This window comes from Chaetodon auriga, chromosome 19, assembly GCF_051107435.1.
Source record: "Chaetodon auriga isolate fChaAug3 chromosome 19, fChaAug3.hap1, whole genome shotgun sequence".
Taxonomy (NCBI): Eukaryota; Metazoa; Chordata; class Actinopteri; order Chaetodontiformes; family Chaetodontidae; genus Chaetodon; species Chaetodon auriga.
This window is the reverse complement of record NC_135092.1, coordinates 16,752,715-16,769,631: the sequence shown is the minus strand read 5'-3', so window position 1 is coordinate 16,769,631 and position 16,917 is coordinate 16,752,715. Positions and strand designations below refer to the sequence as shown.

General features: G+C 46.8%; 2 protein-coding genes across 3 annotated transcripts in view; one reads left to right on the top strand and one right to left on the bottom strand.

Annotated features, from left to right (window-relative positions):
- The window catches only part of aff1 (AF4/FMR2 family, member 1), an 18,529-nt gene extending 15,991 nt beyond the window's left edge, over window positions 1-2,538 (top strand). For both annotated transcript variants that reach the window (XM_076758232.1, XM_076758230.1), the window contains exon 19: window positions 29-2,538. In XM_076758232.1, the coding sequence (XP_076614347.1) occupies window positions 29-153 (125 nt within the window). In that variant the 3' untranslated portion in view covers window positions 154-2,538. The remainder of the gene's footprint in view (window positions 1-28) is intronic.
- LOC143338078 (uncharacterized) lies at window positions 2,513-16,917 on the bottom strand. Its single transcript, XM_076758229.1, has 49 exons — window positions 16,784-16,917; window positions 16,576-16,688; window positions 16,217-16,356; window positions 15,906-16,129; window positions 15,708-15,814; window positions 15,506-15,624; window positions 15,274-15,409; window positions 15,085-15,167; window positions 14,861-14,980; window positions 14,679-14,780; window positions 14,438-14,596; window positions 14,234-14,316; window positions 13,890-14,034; window positions 13,747-13,791; window positions 13,469-13,636; window positions 13,038-13,157; window positions 12,809-12,919; window positions 12,687-12,719; window positions 12,440-12,574; window positions 12,140-12,286; window positions 11,856-11,990; window positions 10,191-10,348; window positions 9,927-10,071; window positions 9,726-9,780; window positions 9,565-9,631; window positions 9,330-9,463; window positions 9,209-9,252; window positions 8,951-9,124; window positions 8,710-8,864; window positions 8,434-8,547; window positions 8,226-8,341; window positions 7,902-8,056; window positions 7,613-7,818; window positions 7,354-7,531; window positions 7,039-7,263; window positions 6,772-6,941; window positions 6,615-6,685; window positions 6,340-6,440; window positions 6,131-6,250; window positions 5,776-5,913; window positions 5,544-5,698; window positions 5,336-5,435; window positions 4,990-5,228; window positions 4,363-4,543; window positions 4,023-4,271; window positions 3,717-3,899; window positions 3,552-3,614; window positions 2,845-2,990; window positions 2,513-2,770 (listed from the first exon to the last, which is right to left on the bottom strand). The coding sequence occupies exons 1-49, from the start codon at window positions 16,808-16,810 to the stop codon at window positions 2,726-2,728; spliced, it is 6,339 nt and encodes a 2,112-aa protein (XP_076614344.1). The 5' UTR covers window positions 16,811-16,917; the 3' UTR covers window positions 2,513-2,725.

The following is a 16,917-nucleotide window of genomic DNA, read 5'->3' as shown; positions in this document are numbered from 1 at the left end:
ATGTTTCAAATGTTTCTGCGTGTTTCAGGCTTGCTGATGGAGCTGGACACAGTTCTGGGTCCCCTGAGCCTGATGTCAAGTATGAGCTCTATGGTCTGTTACACGAGACAGGGTGTCCACTGGCTGAGGCTGGACAGCCAAAAGACAAAGTGACCAACAAACTGCAAACCCTCCGAGCTGCCCGTCACCCCTGAACTGTCCCTCAGGCTTTGTGCCGGTCGTCTTTACTTCACATGGACATTAACTCATCTCATGAAAACAGATGTCATCTCGAGTGAGTCCTCAGCATCTCTGCACTTGTTATGCTTTATTTTTTTTTCTCATGCCCACGTTGGTGTCTCTCTCTTGCTCTCCAGCACTTTCATGAACTTTGGTTTCATCTGTTGTAATTCACACATTTCATGTCTTGCACCTGTTCTATACCTTCCTGTTCCCCCGTCAGCAGATTCATGCGCGAATTGGGGCTTTGTGGATGGAAACACATCAGATATAACCAAAAGTACATTTGGTGGCTGTATGATTTTAGGCTTTGCCTCAGTATGACGCAGATCTTATTTATTATAAGAGCTTTTGTTATTAATGTTTCTGTCATGAGCAGTCAAACACCTGTAAAACTGAAGGCACTTAAATCGTTGTTCAAAGGTATCATGGTAAGACTTTTTGCTACTTGATTTTATTTAATTTTCCCTGTTTCAGTCTGAAATATTGGTTTAGTTTGGATTCAGGGATTTTGTATTTTTTAAATTCTGCATTTACAATCAGCCAGGATCACCCATGGGATTTCAGGTGTGCGTGCCACACGGGGATGAAGTCATGTTTTCTAACATTTGTACCGGTGACGCAGTCTGATTTTGACTATGTAGGAAGTAGAGATGAGTCGAATATGGGGCAACGTTCAGTAACAGATCAAATTAGCATTCAGTTTATTCATTTTAGCTAATCCATCGGTATTTTCAGTCTTTCAGTAATGTACAATCATGCAATAATGTGTGCATTTAGAAGGATAAATTTAAAGAAATATCATGTGCCAGACATTTGTCCTCGGGACAAAATACATGTTGAATGTAGGTGGAATTACGTATAGAGGATGGAGAGTATTGCCCAAAACAAAGATAAATCTGGACACCTTCAAATCGACCAGTAGCTAACGAGGCATTTAGACTGCGTGAAAGACTCTGAAAGACTGAATGAAGAAGTCTCTGTGAATTTCAAGGCATGGCCATTTCTGCTCAGGTCTCACCGTCTGCTCCTGAAAGACGCTGGTTTTTGTCTTGACTCTTGTCTGATTTGGAGTGAATGATGAATCGGATAGTCACATGGTTTTGTTGTGCTGGTTGGTGGCTGCAGCTCAGGACGCGGCTGTCCTCCTGTCAGACCTAAACGGACTAGATTTCTCCTTGTCCTGTTAAAAACAACTTGTGCCTCCCTCTAATGGAAATGATACAAGCATCCAAGTAAATTAAACTTCTTGGATGAAGGGGGAATCACTTTACATCCTTTCCTGAGGCTACGTGGTGCGTGTAGTGGTTCACATTGCTGTCAGTTTGAGTTACCTTTCATTACAGTGGAGCTACCACAGTCTTTCAGCAGATATAAAGTATAGTAGTACAGTGGCGTTGCCTTCATTTGTTTTTGGCACCAGTAAGCTGCTTTCCTCCTCTGTTCCCCACACGTTTGTTGAGTTGCAAAATGTTTACGAGATCTGTGGGAGTAGAATAAAAGGCCAAACTATAGCTTACTAAAGAATGCACTTCTGTGAGTATTTGTAGTTGATTTCAGTGCGTTATTGGACAAAAGACCACTGACAGGACTCGTCTTCACACTTTGATTCGAAGCAATAAGGCATGACTTTTGTTGGTGAGGTGTTAACATCATAACTTGTTCTTGATAGACAGGGCGACACAGAAATAATCAGTATGAAACGGCGACGCAGGAACAGAAGAATTGCTTTAGCGCGTTAAGATGGCGCATTTCTTGAAAAGAGTACCACCGGGTTTTGAAATGTTCCGCTTGTTAATTCAGTTGGTGTGTGTGCGCAGGATTAAAAGGGCTAAACGAGGATCACAAGGTGTTCCTCCCTTTATTTTCTCACATAAATGATGATATTTTTTTTAAGTAAGGAGCGAGAACACTGGTGCCATGGCGTTTGGGATTATTTTCATGTACAGAGCATCAGCAGGCTGCTGTAGAAATGAGCTTTAGAGTTTCTTACCGCGGACGTCTACACTGCACACGAGGTCATGTTGCCATTCGCCGTTCAGAAACTGTTCTTTGGCGTTCTCGTCTTTTCCAACCTGTGGCTTTATTTCCATTACCCCTGATTGTTGGTGCTTCATCTTTGGATTTCTCTGCAACACGTTTACACTTCTTGTCCAAACAATTATTTACTGGAAACATTTGAAGGATGCTTTCTTTTTTTTCCTTTTGTGAAATATGTAAAGAATTTGTGTTGCAGTGTACAGAGATGAATAAACACTGGAAAATAGTTTATCATTGTTTATTTTTCCTCAAAGAAAACTAGAATCACACAGTTTGGTATTTGGTGATGAAGGTTGTGAAATAACACATGAACAACATTTCTTCAATCTTAATAAAAGATCATTTTTTTAGTGTATTACAATACACATAATAGAGATATAAGAACTCTGTAGACGTAAAAACTACATTATCACCGATTTTGTTTTAAGTGTCAAATTGGATGTACTGTGTAAAACTTGAATGATGTTTATGTGTCTGAGTCTCCTGCAAAGTTTGGATTGCTGAAAGCGGGCTGCAACAGAGGAATGACACAACTTAGTATTCAGTCGTTCACACCCAGCTATAACAGGCTAATCAGTAACTTACCACGTCAACGTTACTGGCTGGTCTCGTTGGGCGGCTCGAGCCGCTCACTTTATACCCCCGGACTTTGAAGACATAGTACAGCAGTCCAACGATCAAGACGAAAACCACAATGGCTGCAATGACAGCGCCAGCTATCAGGCCTCCATCTGTACAAACAGAGAACACGTGTCAACGTGGATGTTAAACACGTTTTGAATTTAAACTTTTGCACAACAGTTTCTGTAATGCTGTAATCTAAACTTCAGGCACAGTAAGTAAATACAGAAAATTGACCTTCCAGTGATGCTTGGAGCTAATTAATAACATCTTCATGGAACGTACTTACAATGCCAATGCTAATTAGCAGTAAGCTCAAAGTACAGCTGAGGTTGATGGAAGTCTCGTTAGTTTTGCAGGTATTGGACAAATTTAAGAAACAATCTGACCTACAGGTGGCGCTAGACGAAGTTATAGTAAACCATTCTGAGGGAGACATGAATCTAACAGGTTTCATGGCAATCAATCCAACAGTTGTTGAGAACTCAAAACTCCAGATGTGAACTTTGTTGTGCAGGTAAGAATTTTGACCTGCTGGTGGCGCTAGAGGAGAAGTCAGATTCATCATCTATGGACCGAGAATGTCTCAACAAATTTCATTTGCCATGTCAGCAGTCATTTCTAAAAATGATGTAACAGGTCCAAAGGTAAAGTGTATTTGTCACACTTACTGTTGACACCTCCAGGACCATCAGTGGGAAAAACTGGATTTCCACCATCATCTGTTGTATAATCTGAAAGAAAGTTTCACACAGAGAAGATGTTCTAATCTGCCGCTTGTCTTTGCAACCCAAAATGAATGTGTGCCATTAAAAAGTCATTAAAAAAATCCTTACACTGCCGGTGGCGGCACACAAAACCTCTCTTCTGCAGGCAGTTGTTGTCATTCCAGTGTCCGTCTTTGGTCATCTCCACGCAGTTCTCTTCGGCCGCCTCCCCCGGGTGGAAGGCTGCGTTGGGCTCTCCAGGAGCCCAGTTGAGGAAACCCAGAGACGTCCTGTCTGTCCAGGCCCAGCCAACTAGGAAACATACAGGCATCAAAAAGGTTGGCGCACATTCTGTGTGTGATCCAAAGCTCAGGTCCAAGCAGTGCTCTGAAAAAACATTGGCGTCATTGTTCTTTTGTCCGTCTCTTCACTCACAGTGGCTGTCCCTGGTGAGGCCGATCCAGAGGTGGTGATGTTTGGTGTAGTTGAGGTTCCTGATGAACTCCACCTCCGCTCTGCTGTGAATGGACGCCAGCTCCGTCCTGATCGACTGGCAGCGGTGTTGGGAGTCCGGCCAAGAGAAACCCTGCTCAGCGTTGTAGACGTAGTAGCAGTGGCGGCCGTAGGGGATCCAGAACGGCAGACACTTCCCATCACCGGGGACGGGAGTCGACGGCGGTTTCTCTGAGAGACGACGCAAGTTACATAATCGACAGCGCTTCAAGTTTTAGGCTGTAAGTGTAACAAAAAGGCAGCTTCAGCCTGTGTTACATACCTGAGGAGATCTTGCAGATGTAGGGTTTAGCTTGGTCACACCTGGTGTCGTTCCAGGTCCCGTGGAACCAGCGTGAAGCGTGCATACTCACGCAGCCCTCGTCCTTAATGTTGCTGGGCTCTCCTGGTCCCCACTGAGTGAAGAAGACTGGCCAGCCGTCTGTCCACATGTAGGAGCTGTCGTCCTGCGTTACAAGAAAGTGAAAGGTTAGGTTCAACGGTGAAAGGGTCAAAAAAGGGTCCATTTCTCCCTCATGGAGTCCGTCTACACTGACTTACTGAGTCCACTCTTCTGTAGAAAGAAGCAAATAACAAATACAGTAAAGCCTCTAGAGGTGAGTGAGAAGGTTAAAAGAAATGTTGAAGATTAAAATACAAGTTTTCATCCTTTTTGGCTTGTGTGTAGCTTAGCCCTGCTTCAGTTTTCAAATGCAGTACTTATACTTGGAATGGAGTATTTTTACATTGTTGTAGTGGTGCTTTCACTGACAGTTAGTGGGTTGCTTGGTCTTGACCTGAGATTAGCTTTTGAGTGTTAAATCCTTAATAAATCTGGATGTTTTTTTAACTTTGCTTGCTGCTTATTTAAACATTTTAATACGTTTTCACGTCTTTAATGTGTGTTCAGTGCCTTGCGCCTGAGTCCGATCCAGGCGTCGGCTTTGCTCTGCAGCACCACTCCGGCGACGAAGGCCTGGTCGTAGCTCATGTCGATGCTGGCCAGGTTGCCTCCCTGCTGCTCGCAGGCCGCCTGAGCCACGTCCCAGCTCGCCGGCTCCTCCACCAGCCTGTAGCAGTTCTGGTACCAGGAGATGTAGCCAGACGGACAGGGGCTCTGGGTCGGGGGTGGAGGGTCGATGCTGCTTGCTGATGTGGAAGCAGATGGAGTCAGTGCAGGGATTTAGCTGCTATATGTTTGAAATGTTAAGGAAATTAATGCTATTGAAGCAAAAACAACCGGAGCGTTTACGGACATTTCTTCCTGTAGCAGACGAAGCTGTAGTCCTTATGGCAGGCGTCATCGTTCCACTTGCCGCTCACCAGGTGGTTGTGAACCATCGCCACGCAGTGTTCCTGTTGGGGACGACAAGAAAGCTTCAAGCCATCTCATGTAAACGTGAGCAGGTTTCACTGCTGCTGCTTTGCTCCATTTATCATAGAGAACTCTGTGAAGTATCTCACTGCTCCTCCCACGTTGTTGGGCTCCTTGTCGTTCCAGTTGGTGTACAGCACAGGGCTGACCCCGTCACTCCAGGCGTACTGATTCTCTAACAGGAGATCCGACAGGCCGATCCACGCGGGGAGCTGCAGGTCCCTCAGGTAACTAGACACAAAGTCTGAAGGACAGGAGAGGATCAGGCCATGGAGGGCAGTCTCTTTGACCTGAGCCTCTGGATGTTTTCATTTCGCTCACCGTTCTCGTATTGGTCGTCAATAACTGCCAGCTCTCCTCCTTGATCTTTGCACCAACTCCGAGCATAAGACCAGTTGGCTTTGATGTCATCTTTCTTCCCTTTGAACATGAAGCATTTATCCTTGAAAAGCATCCAACCTGGAGGGAAGGAAGGAAAGAAAACAGGTGACATCAGTTCCAGCTTGACTGCTGCACACGTGGGCTTGTGTTTGTCCAGTGTAGCTCATTTATGTTTTAACAATGACGGTACAGCACAGAGGACTGAGCTGTGTCAGGGTTAGGGTGTCATGGGCTGTATTAATAAATAAAGAACACATATGATTCAGGATGTTTTATATTAAAAAGCGCGCGTTACCTGCGGGGCAGTTGCCCTCCCAGGGCTGCGTGGGTGGAGGAGGGGTGTGGACATCTCCAGGGAACTTCTTACAGACGTAGCCTGCTCCACCCCGACCACAGTTGGCATCGTTCCATCCACCTTAACACACCAGAGCTCACTGTGAACACGTCATTCAGTGAACGTGCACAGTGTGGAAATAGATCTGTAAGAGCTTGGAATTTCAGTACCTCGATATCGGTTCATCTGAACACACTGTTCCTCCCCGTTGGCGTTGTTGGGCTCACCCGTACCCCAGTGGGTGTATGTCACAGGGGAGAGGTCCACCCACCTGTGCAGGTAAAACAGAGAATTGCCCTTTTGTGTGCACTGCATATCACTGCATATTGAGCAGCTCTGGGATTTGGTTTCTTGGATTTGGGATCTGTTTGTCAGAAAACTGTCAAATTAACAAAAACTTCCCTTTAAATCCACCTCAACTTATATCACTTAGACATACACTCACATGTATTGTCCACTTGCAATGCCAGACATCCTCATTCCAATCCAAGCTAGAGCAGCCTGGCCTGTCCCCACCTGGAGGAGCATGACGACAACATACTTCAACATATAACCACATGTTCCACTGTGAAGAAGTCAAGGAAAACAGAAGAGAGGCGCACCATGCTGTTCACGAATGCCTGCTCGTCTTTGCTCAGGATGGAGACGAGGGAGGCCTTCTCATCGTAGCAGCGTCTCATGGCCGTGTTAAAGTCCACCATGTCGGTGTCGTTGTAGTAGTAGCAGATGTTGTTGTTCTTCCTCCAGCCGAGGTTTGAACCACAGTCAGGAGCTGAGGGTTGTGGGATTGTTAGCAGAAAGTAGCGCACATGCTATGGAATATATATTACATGAACAATACATGTGCATTGTGCGGAGGGAGGGTTCACCTGGGACAGGAGGCGGGGGGCTCGGGGGCTGGACGGGGTTCTTCCCTTTAGAAATCATGCATATCCAGTCCTGGTGAGCGTCACAGTTGAGATCGTTCCACCAGGAGTAGCTGCCGTTGGTGCTGCTCACCATCTCCACGCACTCCTCGCGGCCCTCGTGGTTGTTGGGCTCCCCGGAACCCCAGTTGGTGTGAGCGAGAGGTGTGCCATCGCTCCAAGAATAGCCTACGTGATGGGAATGAGAGCAGTTTATACTTTAGTTGCATCCCAATTAGCTTCCACCAGGGTCCGCTCTGTAAACCACACTCTGCTCACCTCCCTCTGTCGGGTTGTGCTTGAGGCCGATCCACTTGCTGCTGGCTTTGCTGTGCAGAGACAGGAAGTCTTCCTCCTCCTGTCTTTGGATGCTGACCAGGTTCGCTCCTCGGGCGACGCAGTCCTCCTGTGCTGCTCCCCAGCTCTTCTTCTGGGACCAGTCCACGTTGTGGAAGAGCTATAAGAAACCAGTCAATAAATCAGCACTGGAAAGCGGACCACTGGCCCCCTGCAGAGACTCGTAGTGTTAGTGGTTCACCTTGTAACAGTTTGTGAAGTGAGGCAGGGCCGTCCAGCCCTCAGCGCAGCCCTCTGATGGAGGAGGAGTCGGCGGTTTGGTGGGTGGGGAGATATCAGGCCTGGGTTTCTCACAGATGAAGGCGTGTTTCTCTGAGCACTGCTTGTCATCCCAGAAACCACCGACCTGACCCGCTGTCATGGCCACACAAGTACCATCTCCGCTATCTAGAGACAAAAAGAACGCCGGTGTTTTCCAGTGCGTCCATATATCGTGTCCAGCTGATGTCACGGTGGTGTTCGGACTGTACCTGGCTGGTCTTTGTCCCAGTGAGTGAAGGTGAGAGGTGAGCCATTGTCCCAGATATAGTCCACACCTCCACCCGCTCCTCCTTTAGCACGCAGGCCAGTCCACCACAGACCAGTCTTTCCTGACAGGTCCACTGTGAAGTGTGACTGCTCATAACTGCAGTGAAACACAAGACAGACGAGTGAGTATTTAATGTCTGACCTCATCAGCTTCATTGATTTCTGTAAATATCTGCTTTTCTGAATTTGATGCAGCAACACGTTTCAAACAAGTTGGGACAGGAGCAACTAAAGATGTGGGATGCTCTGCTGCCTCAGTAGCTCACATGTCTCCGATGTGCACCAAGAAGCTGTCCTGCTCATCACAGAAGTCCTTAGCGTCTGACCAGCTCCTGGTGGTCTCCTCCATCCAGTAGCAGGCATAGCCGTATGCATCCCAGCCCTGACACATATTACAGAAGTGAGGCCGTGGCGGCAGTTTCATAACTAAAACAACAACACGGAAAAATAAAATGTTTGATGAGTTTGTCCTACCTGAGGGCATCCGTACACGGTGGGTTTTACAGAGGGCGCTGGGTAATGGGCTTTGGGCATTTTGCATATGTAGGTATTGAGTTCTGTACAGGACACGTCGTCCCATCGGCCAGTCTGAAGCAGAGACAACACCGACAGCAAAATGAGCAAAATTCCCAGCTTGAATTTCTCCACGCAGAGTGCACAATGGTCAGATTTTCTCTTTGCGTCTGTACCATAAAATGGTACAGACGCAAATGTACTTTACTGGTCTGTCTGTCTTTCCATCTTTCTCACCTGGTGCACCATCTCCACACAGTCCTCACTGAAGCCGTTGTGGTTGCTGGGTGCACCTGGAGCCCAGTAAGTGAAGGTCACTATGTGTTGGTCAGACCAGGTGAACAAACCAGGCATAAACAGGTCATTCAGACCAGTCCACATGTCACTGGTGGCTGTGAAGGACAAAAGCAAAAGGCATTAAAAGTGTTCTGACTTTCTTCATCACTAAACCAGGTTTCACCTCCTGTTTTCTACATACCCATGTACAGGTAGCTTTCCAGCCAGCTCTGCTCTGTCATCGAGCGGATGGACACGAGTTCGGCGCCCAGACTCCTGCAGGTGTCCTGAGCGCGGTGCCATGTCTTCTGGTCTCCGAAAGGTTTGTAGCAGAACTCTCCAAACTCATACCAGTCAGGCCCTGAACACCTCAGCTCTGTAGGAGAGAGAATGACCATGAATGAAACAAACAAACGGCAAAGAGTTTCACTGAGAGGACTATAAATGCATCTCAACTCACCCCCATCTGCAAAGGTGTAAGACACAGCATACTCTCCATCGTATCTGTAGAAAAATGCATTCGGTGTTGACTGTTGAACTACACAAGGAAAAAGGATGTCGCTTAAACCGCAGCGACTTACTGTCTTGAGGTGATGCCGTTCCTGGTGGAGCCGGTGTAGAAGTCCTGTCCCGCAGCTTTCAGCAAACTACAATCTCCCCCGATGTCATTCAGTATCACTCCAGCATGGACAGCTGCAGCACAGATGTTTGAGTCCTGATAGAGGAGACGGAGTCGAGAGAGATATTTATATATTCAGCTTTTTAAAAAAATCTTTCCATCGACACTCGAGCGATGCTACAGAGACATTCACTCACCCCTCGGTATTCTGCAGTGCCGTACACTATGTAATCCTCCCTGGCACAACCGGCAGGGCAGTGGACTCTGGAAGACACGCAAGCATCGCAAAAATAACAGTATTATTGAACTGAACAGGATACAAGCGCTCCATATAATCTGCATATGTTATTTCACTCACGTCATTTGATCACTGGTAGTGTTGAAGTCGGGCTTACTGGCACATGTGACTGCATCTGTTCGACCACAATTTTTCATTATTGAGCATCATTTGTGAAAGCACAGAACAGCATCACTGCAATTTTTTCACTGATGATACAGGGAGATATATTTTTTGGAAATTGGAAGTGGATTTGCAGCATTAGCAGAGTGGTAGTCTTACAGTCCGGTGTGCACCCTAAGACGTCGAAGCGAAGGCCCGCCTGACCGCTGAACTCCAGGGGGACGATGCGGACGTGCTGAGCCGACACAGGCGTACCCAGCAGCTGAGTGTCAGGAGTGTTCCTGTCTGTTGAGCCTGGCAAAAACTGGAAAAAATCCAGAATGACAACCTGCTCTGCAGCTTCACAGTCTGGTTATGAACCGGGAAGGTGGTGACCTCCTGGTACTGTTCCAGTTTGGCAGATGGCGGCCTCTGCTTACTCACCTCGCCATCTGCAGTGTAGTCAGTCCAGGTTGCTCCGTCCACACTGTGCTGGAGCTTAAATTTGGTGAGCCAGTAGTCATTTTGGGGACAACCCTGGATAACGATTCCTGTTACTTTTCTGGTCTGGCCCAGGTTTACCTGGATCCAGCTTGAGGTCGCTGGAGGAGGGGACATTAGATACAGGATGAGGTTAAAGTGAGGATACCAATTCAACACCTAGGATGGTGAAGGTATGACCCACCCTATCCTGCCTCTGATTGGCTTACACTGACATTCTTATTCTAATCCTAACCAATCATCACACCTCATGCCTAAACCTAACCAACCCAACCAATGGAAGCAACAAACTCTAACCAATCACAGGCGAGTAGGGTGGTTTATGCCTTCGTCATCCTAAGGAAAAAAAAATGGTTCTTGCAGCACAATTCTGAATGATGGACATCAGGAGGGATTTAGAAGTGGGTATGTGAAACCAGTAAAACCAGTATGTACGTGCTGTATACCTGTGTGTACCGTGCACTACAACACTGTAGGTGTGTCCCAATTCAGGGGCTGCATCCTTCGGAGGACCCAGCCTACGCGGTCTCTGGAGGCTGGGTCCTGCGGAGGATCCTCCGTCGGCCGCATCAACTATCGGTAAATGGGACGGTCTAGCCTTCGGAGCGTGTCCTGATTGCGTCACGACGTCATAACTTCTTCCCTCCTAACCCGGGAAAAACACAAGTACGGGGTGCAGAGATGCGCCTGTACAGCTCCTATCGCTTGTAAGAGGCGCGAATTGTAGCCTATTATACAACTTACAAATTCACCTGATGTGAATATCTTCACAGCTTCGCGTCGGACGGCGCAACTGTTATATTAGACCTAATCAGTGGAGGGAAGTGACATGATTGCTTAACGTTATGTTACGTGATACAAAGTATCGTTTCAGAGGGCAAGTGCACCTCTTACCGCTTGTGTGTGTCCAGAGGATGATGCCAAATTTTGTTTCAAAGACTCAAAGTCCACAGATAGTTTCCTAAATCATTTTTATTGCAAGAAATATTATCCACGATTCACTCTGATCATTAAATGTGGTTAAAGGAAACTATAAAATCACTCATGTTGTCTCCTGTCTTGCCGTTGTGTTAAATAAACTGTGAAATAACGTATGTTCTGAGTTTCTGTTGCCACGGTTACCAACTAGCGTTTGAGCCAGCGCAATAATTTAGAACAATCAGGCTATTTGACCGGAACTTTTTTATAGTTGTCCTACAACTCTTTTTAACGGAGACCCTGCAGCCAATCACAATCGAGTATTCACCCAAAATAAGATATCAGTTGACATGCGAGCTTGTAACATTTGTAAGTGAAGAGTTTTAATAAGGCTAACTGTTAACTGAGCTCCTCATATCAACAGGTCGCCATTATTAAAAAAAAAACAATCGGTGCGCAAAGCATCTTGGGATATGGGAGGCCGTGAAGGATAGTAGCGACGCATCCTCCAAATACAGGGAAAAGGAGGACGCATTTGTCGGCTGCATTTGGAGGATCCTTCGAATTTGGACGAATTGGGACAGCCTTCGCGCAGCGTTATGACGTAAGCGGCCTTCAAATCCATCCTCCGAAGGATGCAGCCCCTGAATTGGGACACAGCTTGTGTGTGACCGCTGAGTTGGTACATACGGCTTCCTGAAGGCATCCAGCAGGAATTTCCATTCAAACGGGCTTTATTGGGAGTGAAGAGACCAGTGGAGGAGGACGCAGAGAGCTGGGAGTCTGTGATGTTCCCGTCCTCGACACCCAGGCCGTGAAGACACACTGTGAGCGGCCAAATCACACAACAAAACATTAGCCTTAAGCTGCGACTGCACAAATTCAGGGGTGTTCTGTGGTACTCCAGGAAACATTGGAGTTGGTTGGATATTAGACTCCTAAAATGAATCAGAGAAGAAGAAAAAAGGGCCCACCTTTTTGCTCACAACTGTAGATAATCTCAAGATATTTGGAGACAGTGGGGCAGGGGTCCACCTCCACGTGGGCGTACGCAAAGCAGAAGCGACGGTTGTCACAAGCCTTTCTATAGCCAGGAAGGACACCGTCCACTGAGCAGCTCCCTACAGAGCACAGATTATCTCTTGGTTAAGCATAGATCAATATTCATTTATCAATTTTATAGGATTTATTTTAAACAATCAGCCAGAAGGCAGCAGAGAAATGCAGTTTTTGCATTTTAATCTTTTTTTTTTTTGAGTACTGTGCAGCACCACCTCCTGATCCCTCCAGGTGTGGACAGACGTCATCACTCTTCCGTCCGTAGAAAGCCGACTGGATGTTAATTACGCTTTCCTGTGGACAGTGAAGGACAGCGGAGGAGTCCTGACACACCAGCGCCGTCATGAAACCTGCAGCAGGAACAATTAATGGCTGCTTCATGCCACTTTTTCAATGCAAATATAACTGATCATGTGTCGTTTCATGAAGTTATTATGATGAAAAATAGTGATGTATCGTTACCATCATGAGGTGGAGGAGGCTCAGGTGTGTTTCCTGCCAGAGGAAATATGAGTATCATGTTACCAACATGGATCAATGCTCTAAATATTGATAATAAAATGTCTTAAAGCAACATATCTCACCTCTCCGCTTGCAGATGTATCCTCTGTTCAGCTCACAGTTGTCGTCATTCCAGTAGCCGCTGTTAATAAGTATAGACAGGCAGTCTTCACCGTAATAGTTGTCTGGGTTACCTGAGAGGAAAGATGAAGCCAAGAAAGGGAATTCAGTTATTTGTTTTTATTTTTTGCAAGACAGTAATTTTTACATTTGTTGTTTCTGAATGCATTCTCACAGAAGTCATGAATTAACCTGCGTTCCAGTAGATGTATCTGAAAGGAGAACCATCCGTCCACTCCCAGCCGCCTTCAGTGACGGAGTCATGGCCGCCCATCCACAGAGAGATCCCTGTGGGACTCTGCTGGATCACGCCTGAGAGGAAACAACAAAATACCACCAGGCTTTACGTCTTAAAGAGTAACTGAAGCGCAGACTGAAAAGCAGAAGTGTCTTAGTATGTAAATATAACCATTAAAATAGTTTTAAAGATGCTACAGTCACACAACAATTCTGCACGTAGCAGCTTTAAAGGTCCACTGTGTAGGATTTTGTGCCATCTAGTGGTCACACTGCAGATTACAACCATTCACCACTCCCTTTCCAAGCTTGCTGAAGACCCTACAGGGGCAATGAAACTAGAAACATGGCGGTGCAACATTGGAGTAAAGAAGTGAGGGTCTCACCGTGTATGAAGGCCTGTTCAAAGGGGTCGGTGACACTGATGAGGTCCCCTCCCTGGTTGACACAGTCGGCTCGAGCCTCTGCCCACTTCCTCATCGACAGGAAGTTAAAAAGGTAGCAGAAGTCGTTGAAAGGGTCGGACATCCAAGAGCCGCATTTCACATTCCAACCTGCGACAAACACAACCCACAGCAGAGCGTGTAAGCACAAATCCAGATAAACACACACAAATTATAAGATCATGCTTGAAGTGTAAAGATCAGTGTCGAGTCCGTTTAACCTGGTCCAGATGTTGGGGGCTGGGGAGGAGGTCCTTGTCCTTTGGCTGTGGAGAGACAAGACCAATATGTGTGAACGTGTTGCACAACACAAGAGAAAAGGAGGGATAATGAGAAATGAATAAATAAATGAAGTGCATCAGACCTTTTTTGCAGATGAACTCCTTTGTGGTGGTGCAGAAATCATCACTGAGTTTCCCAGGGTCCTCGTGATCCATCCCTCGGAGCTGCACGCAGTCCTCGTTGTTCTGCCAGTTGTCCGGCTGGCCGTGCCCCCATGGGAGGAGGTCCTGAGGTCCAAAGACAGAAGCAGCCCCTGAATGAAATGCTGCTTTAACGTGAGATTTTAGCATAATGAAGCACTGAGGATGATCAGTTTTCAAATGTCTGTGGTGACAGGGATGTTCAAGGTGGTTATTTATTTTCTTGGTGCCAAACTGAGATTGTTTTCCAGTTAAATGCATCACACATCACAGTTTTATCACTTACTGCAGGACTCCCATCACTGTAAACAAACTGGTTTTCAACGTTGATGTCGTTCAGCCCCACCCAGGCCTCCGCTGGCATGTGAGCTGCAGATTAAAGGACATCAAGTGAATTTCAACGTCAAACAGTATATTTCCATTCACATTGTTTCTTGATGAGTTATTTCCTGATGACTGGATGAACTAGAGCGCTTTCTGAGCTGCTCACCAGTGAGGAAACTCAGTTCTTCCTGTGAGTGGAAGCTGACCAGGTGAGCCTGCTCTCTGTTACAGTGAGCCTCAGCATCCTGCCAGTTTTTCACCGACTCCGTCTCAAACTGATAGCAGAAGTCCCCAAACAGCAGATATCCAGCGTCACAGTGGGAGTCTGCAGCACAGCAATCCCACAGTTATTACACAGTCAATAACACAGCTTTGGCTTCACGTGAGGAGGGACTGTGAAGTCTGACCGGGAGCGGAGGTCGGCTTGGGGTTCTGTCCACCTGTCATCTCACAAATGTAACCCAGGCGCTTGAAGCAGTTGGTTGTTTCCCATTTCCCATCATAATTTCCTGGAAGAGAGCAAATACGCTGGTCTTGCGATGCCAGCCTCAACTGAGAAGACATAAAAGCGTCAGTTCAGAGAGTCTACCTGTGAAGATCTGACCACAGTCCCAGACGCCTGCAGTGTCTCTGGGCCAACCGGGACCGTAGTTGGAAAATGTAACCGCGGTTTTATCCACCCATTTGAAATCTCCGTCCTGGTACTTATCTGGTAAAATCAACAAGGACATTTTCACAAAACACATTTATTGTAAAGAGACATTTTTGTTATTATCTCACAGTGAGAGTCAAAACATGAAGCGTGCGGAGAACCTGATAAACCAATCCAGACGTCAGGAATGTCCACGAGGTGAAAGTCTGGAAGGTTCCCATTTATGAAGAACTGTTCCTCTTGACTGCACATGAGGAAGGGGACAAAAGACAGACGGGGTGAGACTGGATGAGGACCTGTGTGCTGTTTTTTAGAGAAATCGTCGTGTTTGCTGCTTTGTTCTCTCCTACCTGTTGATAATCAGCAGGTGGGCCCCCACATCAGAGCACTTGGTGAAGGCCTCGTGCCAGGTGGTCAACAGATCGGTATTACTGACCAACCAGTAACAACTGCCAGCGAAGCTCAGCCAGCCAAGAGGGCAGATGGCTGGAGGGGAGCGTTGGAGGAACGTCAGAAGGAAGAGAGTCTGAACATAATTACAATGTACGATGAAAATAAAGATAGAAAGACAATCCAGCTTACTGTTCAGAGGTCGTTTACACATGTAAGGACGCTCATATCTGCACACATGAGATTTCCATCTCCCAAATTCATCGGTTGCGTCTTTGGTTATTGCAGAACACGAGCCGACCTGTGCGTCACTGTTGGAAAACGTGGGTTAAAACCTTGACTGCACAGGTTGATGTTTAGGTTTTGATGGCAGGTATGTGATGTGATGTCTTACACTGCAGGTTCATTGCTTGCCCAGTTGGTGTACTCCACTGTGACAGCGTCGGACCAGCTGAACTGACTGTTTCCTGCTTCGACTTCACATGAAATCTTGTTGCATTTCTGCAGAAGCAAAGCTCGTCTTTACACTGATGTACAAAATAACATGAAACGGTAAAGCGAGCTTCTTAAAGCCGCACTACGTTCCTCTCACCAGCGTGGAAAGTCCAATCCAGAGGTCAAAATGTGACGAGTCCAGCGTTCCGGTGATGTACTGCTCCTCCGCTGCTGAGGTGATGGACGCCAGGTCTCCTCCGTCCTGCACGCAGTCATGTCTGGCTTCAGACCAACTCTTCCTGGTCTCGGCCTTCAGCTTGTAGCAGTTGGAGCCGTACTGTCTCCAGCCTTTGGCTAAGTCACACTGCGGGGCAGGATTGGCTAAAGAGCAGAATTTAATGTTCGACCTCACCAGCAGTGATTCATTGATTGTTGTAAACACATATAGGAGTTAAATGGTGGACTTACGGTTGATGTGCTTGCAGATGTACTTCCTCTTCACGCTGCAGTTCTCATCATTCCAGAGTCCAGCGTCGGATCCCACCACCTGACCACAGTCCTCCCCAGGGTCATCACCCCAGTTATCAGGCTGGCCCGGCCTCCAGTATCTGAAACAGGAGAGAAATCATTTTGGATAAACTTCAGTAAAAGAGCACGACTGTTTGCACACCTGTGGATGGACAGGTGTGCAGGAGGAGCTCCACAGATGTTAAGGAAATATATTCATTAACAACGATTTTGAACACAGACCTTCAGGTTATCTAAACATGCATGTAAACAACTTTATTGAATCCATCAAGTATTTGAGTGGTAACTGTATTACATACGCTATGTATGGTAAAAAAGGACTCCCATCACTCCACTCCCACACGTCCTCTGAGCCTCGGTCATTCAGGCCGATCCAGTAGATCTCTGTGCTGATCTGAGTCCTCACCCACAACTAGAAGCAGGACATAAAAAATGAACCCAGCGTGGGAAATGATACGAGAGCACGTCTTAAATCTCGCTCCTGGAGGCTGACGCGTGTCGTCTCACCCTCTCGTGAATGTTCCGGATGCTCATCAGGTCGCTGTTCTGCTCCAAACAAAACGCGTTAGCATCCAGCCACGACTTGGTGTCATTGGAAAAGAAGTAACATTTATCCTCATACTGCCTCCAGCCTTGCTGAC